The following is a 4,617-nucleotide window of genomic DNA, read 5'->3' as shown; positions in this document are numbered from 1 at the left end:
TCAGCCTTTCCTCGTAGGGGAGATGCTCCAGTCCCCTCATCATCCTAGTTGCTCTCCTCTGGACTCTCTCCAGGAGTTCCATGTCTCTCTTGCCCTGGGCAGCCCAGGACTGGACCCAGCGCTCCAGGTGTGGCCTCAGCAGCGCTGAGCGGAGGGGAAGGATCCCCTCCCTCCACCATCCTGCAGCACTCCTCCCCGGGCACCATCTCCCGCCTCCGCTGCAAGGGCATGTTGGTGTCCACCAGCACCCTCAGGGCATTTTCCACCAAGCTGTCTTCCAGCTGGGTGGCCCCCAGTGCATACTGGTGGATGGGGTTGTTCTTTCCGTGGTGCAGGACTTTGCACTTCCCAGCATTGAATTGCACGAGGCCCCTGCCAAGCCCATTTCTCCAGTCCGTCTCTGGACAGCAACACCACCCTCCAGCGTGTTGTCAGCCACCCCTCCCAGTCTTGTACCACAGCTGGGGGTGGGAAGGGCACACACCTGCACAGGACACACCCCAGCTAACTTAGGGCCAAAAGCTGAGGGATACTTAGGGCCAAAAGCATCCCTGGTGGGACATGCCATCATCCTTGTTGTCTGGCCTGGAGGTTGGCAAGGTGAGTTAGAGGCTCCAGTTGATACTTGCTCTTCCCAGCACCTCCCTGTGGCTTTTGGTCCCATGGCCTTGGTGCCAACACCACATCCTGTTGAGAGTGACCCAAGTTGCAGGAGGCAGGTCTCCTTGAAAGCATCCCCATGCTGGATTTTGCAAGGCACTCTAAGCTAGTCCAGCGGTGCCTTCCAGACATCACATATAGAAAGGGGTGATGGAGTATGCCATCATGACCCTGGGCTGTAGAGCCCAGTGCCTGCAGCCAGGGGCTCATGAAGGCAATGCTTCTGTAGCTGCCAAGGGCCAGCGAAGAGATATCTGAGCATTTGAAGCTCAGATATGGGGAAAATCTTTTTAGTAGGGCCAGCTGTGACAGGACAAGGGGTAAAGGTTTTAAACTAAAACAGGGTAGGTTTAGACTAGATATAAGGAAGAAATTCTTTACAATGAGGGTGGTAAAACACTGGAACAGGTTGCCCAGAGAGGTAGTGGAGAACCCATCCCTCAAAACATTCAAGACCAGACTGGATGGGGCTCTGAGCAACCTGATCTAGTTGGTGGTGTCTCTGCTCACTGCAGGGGGGTTGGACTAGATGACCTCTAGGGGTCCCTTCCAACCCAAAACAGTCTATGATAAGCAAGAGGTGGACTCAACAGATGCCACTCACCTGGGGACAGTACATGGTCAGATGGCAGGAGGCCACGCAGCCTCGTGAGGGGCTGCTGCAAGTAGTGACAGTCCCTTACACAACAGCCCAGGGTGAGGAAAGCTCCCTCCAACCTCCATCCACTGAAGGAGGAAAGCCATCTCATGGAGCAACGTGACTAGACAGGAGTGACGTGACCCTGAGTTGCACAGCAATTTGAGAGGTTTCACTACCACCCTTAGCAGTGACACATGTGTTTATGCCTCTGAGTCCAACGAGACCTGGGGGAACAGGCACATGCCCCAGAAATCATTTCTGTCTGAGGCTGTCCAACCCGTGTCACCTGCGGGAGGCATGACTGCATCAAGCCTGACCTTTCAGCATCCCTCCTTCAGCAAGACTCTGGGCAGACCAAGGAGGTCTGTCTGAGCCAGAATAGGAGACTTATTTTAAAATATGCCTTAAAAAAAATCGTAATAAAAAAAAAGAGTGTTTTTTAAAGTCTGGAGCAGGCCAGGCGAGTTGCACTCTGTCAGGTGGGCCGGCTGTCTGGGATGAACCCCAGGCTCCCTAAGCAGGTCTGTTTGACCTGGTAAGAGCGTATGAGAGCAGCTCAGAGCTGGGTTTAGGAGAACTTGCACCAAGTTGAGCTGCATAGGTACTGAGTACAAAGCTCAGGACAGATTACTGTAGTATGAGAAAAGTGGGACTTCATACAAGTTCTGCCTTATAATCATATTATGCTGAAATTCATGGCTTCCTATTCCCATTCACCAAGCAGTGCCAGACCCTGGGGCCTGGCAGTTTCCCATCAGTCTCAGAGACTTTTTGGACCTGCCTGGGGGTTTCCTGCACACCATGGGTGCCTGTCCTGTTCCGGTGCTGGTACCTGCAGGGTGCAGGCAGCACGGCTCCTGTGGCAGCCTCGGAGACCCTCCATCCCTGCTCTTCATCCATGGGAACCCGTGCCCCACAGTTACCCCATGCGTGGCACAGCTGCGAAAACATGTCTGGCTAGAAGCCCAGCTTTGAGCAGCACAAAAGACGACAATAAAAGCCAGAGGGTAATGGAGGGGAGTGTCCACCCCCCTGTCCCCCAGCTCATACCCACTGCCGCCTTCCCCAGCATGCAGCTATCCACATCCTGCCTCCCTGAGATGCCAGATGTTTGTACCCATCTCCACTGCACACTGTAATTAAACCTGGCCAAGACCCTGTAATCAAGGTGAGGTTCCACCTTGCTGGGTTTCAAAATATAAATCCCCTTGAGCACACACATCACAGCAGCACAATGTGCCCTCTCTGCTATGTGGGGCTGTGCAAGACCATCCCTGGGTTTTGAGGCTACTTAGCTGTGCTGGTTTTGGCTGGAACAGAGTTAATTTTCTTCCTAGTAGCTGGCACAGTGCTGTGTTCTGGATCCAGTATGAGAAGAATGTTGATAACACACTGATGTTTTAGTTGTTGCTAAGCAGGATTCACACCACTCAAGGACTTTTTCAGGTTCCCCTGCTCTGCCAGGGGCACAGGAAGTTGGGAGGGGGCACAGCCAGGACAGCTGACCCCAACTGGCCAAAGAGCTATGACAGACCATATAACGTCATGCTCGGGGGGAGTTGGCCGGGGGGGAGAATGATCACTGCTCAGGACAGGCTGGACATCGGTCAGCGGGTGGTGAGCAATTGCACTGTGTACACAGCGATGCCCTGCCACATCAGCACGCTTCCAGCACACCCACACACTGCCCCAGCTGCTCCATCGGTACCTGGACACGCAGGGATATATATGCGAGCAGCCCCTCGGCTTCTGGGCCACCTGGAGCTGGTCAGCACGTCCCGCCCTTGGCGGAGGCTGTGATGGGAAGGGATGTGCAGGAGATTCACCGCAGCAGCAGCATCCCCAGGCACCGCAGACGTGTACTCACACCACCCTTCGCAGGGAGGCTGCACAAACACCCATCTGCATCGTGTGAGCTCTCATGAAAACCTAGCACGGTCACAAAAAGCTGCACCTCTAGAGATGAACGTTTGGCTGAAAACACAAAATGAGTGATCTGTAGACAAAAGCTGTGATTTAACAAGCTGGGTCAGGAGGACAGCAATATCTCCACACAGCCCTGGCCATCACACCTTGGGCTCACACCTTCCCGGCTCCCCTGCCTCTGGGCTGACCCAGCTGCGCTCAGAGCAGCCCTGCAAAGAGAGGGGATGGGGACAAGCAGGGCCCGCAGGGGAATCAGTGGCTGAGGGGGGCCACAGTGCTGCTCACACCTGCACGAAGCAAGGAGGTGAAACCTTCTGTTTCAATCTCCCAGAGAGAAAACCCCACTAGAGTTTTCTGGGGGAACTTCCAACCTGGACAAAAGCGAGTATCTGAGGACTGTTTGGTTTCAGTCCTTTCGGCTCCAGGGAAAACAGCCGGGCTCTCCTGCATAACTTCCAGCCCCTCTGGCACCTGCCTTGGGGTGTTCCTCTTGTTAATACCCTGCTCTGCTCTCTCCTGAGCTGAACTGTGGACCTGAGAGTTCAGGGGACCTGGGCTGGGCAGGAAAACATGGGCAGAGCTTTGCACAGCCCAGCCAGTCCCTGCTGAAGCTGCTGGTAGTCAGGATTTGGCAATGCTGGCAAAGCGAGCACAGGCAAGGTCCAGGACAGACTGCCTGTCCTGCTCCAAGCAGCAGTTTTGCTGTGTCCAGGACACTGTGGCTGGACCTGCAGCTCACATACCAGTGTTCTGCTAAACACTGCAAAGGCCAAACTTTGTCCTGCAGCGATCATGTCACTGCCGAGCACCTAAGAGAGGGAGATGTGGGCGCAGTCAGGAGGAAAAGGTGGGGAGAAAATGGGGATTAGCAAGGGCTGATAAAGACATGGCTTCTCCCCGGCAGCGGTCTGGGTCCCAAGGAGCGTTGGCAGGTCCTGTTGCAACTAATTATGAAGCTCAGCTCGTCAGGCAGTGAGCAATGAGCGTCAGCCCAATCTACAGCATTCAGGGCAGGTGATCGAACAGGTAAGGGTGGATGTGCCAGGGCAGGTCTCTTCAAGACACAGCCACCACATACCAGCAGCACCCACCGGTGAGGTGCCCTGGCAGGACATCTAGAGATGGAACCAGCCCCAGCACCACCAAACCTGTCCCAACACGTTCCCTGTTTGCCCTGGGGTAACAGCAGCAGCTCGCTCCACCGCGGCTGGTGCCCACGACTCACTGAGGGTCCTGCGGGCTCATGGGGGACCCAAGGGATGTTTGGGAAGGTGCATCCATCCCACCAGTTTATAATCCCACCATCACAACTGCATGCTCACCCTTCTCTCCTGTATCCTCACTAACACTACTTCCCCAAGTTTGGGAAAAAAAAAAAAAAAAAGAAAAAA

At 54.7% G+C, this 4,617-nt stretch overlaps 1 protein-coding gene across 1 annotated transcript in view; it reads right to left on the bottom strand.

The window, feature by feature from the left end:
• OLFML2B (olfactomedin like 2B) overlaps positions 1–4,617 on the bottom strand; it is a 28,320-nt gene that overhangs the window by 17,902 nt on the left and 5,801 nt on the right. The window contains exon 2 of the mRNA XM_035900769.1: positions 177–400. Within this exon, the coding sequence (XP_035756662.1) occupies positions 177–400 (224 nt within the window). The remainder of the gene's footprint in view (positions 1–176; positions 401–4,617) is intronic.

Source organism: Egretta garzetta, unplaced genomic scaffold (assembly GCF_000687185.1).
Source record: "Egretta garzetta isolate BGI_Z169 unplaced genomic scaffold, ASM68718v1 scaffold598, whole genome shotgun sequence".
NCBI classification, from domain to species: Eukaryota; Metazoa; Chordata; class Aves; order Pelecaniformes; family Ardeidae; genus Egretta; species Egretta garzetta.
Note: the sequence above shows the minus strand (reverse complement) of the source record. Positions and strands in the feature narration are given on the sequence as shown.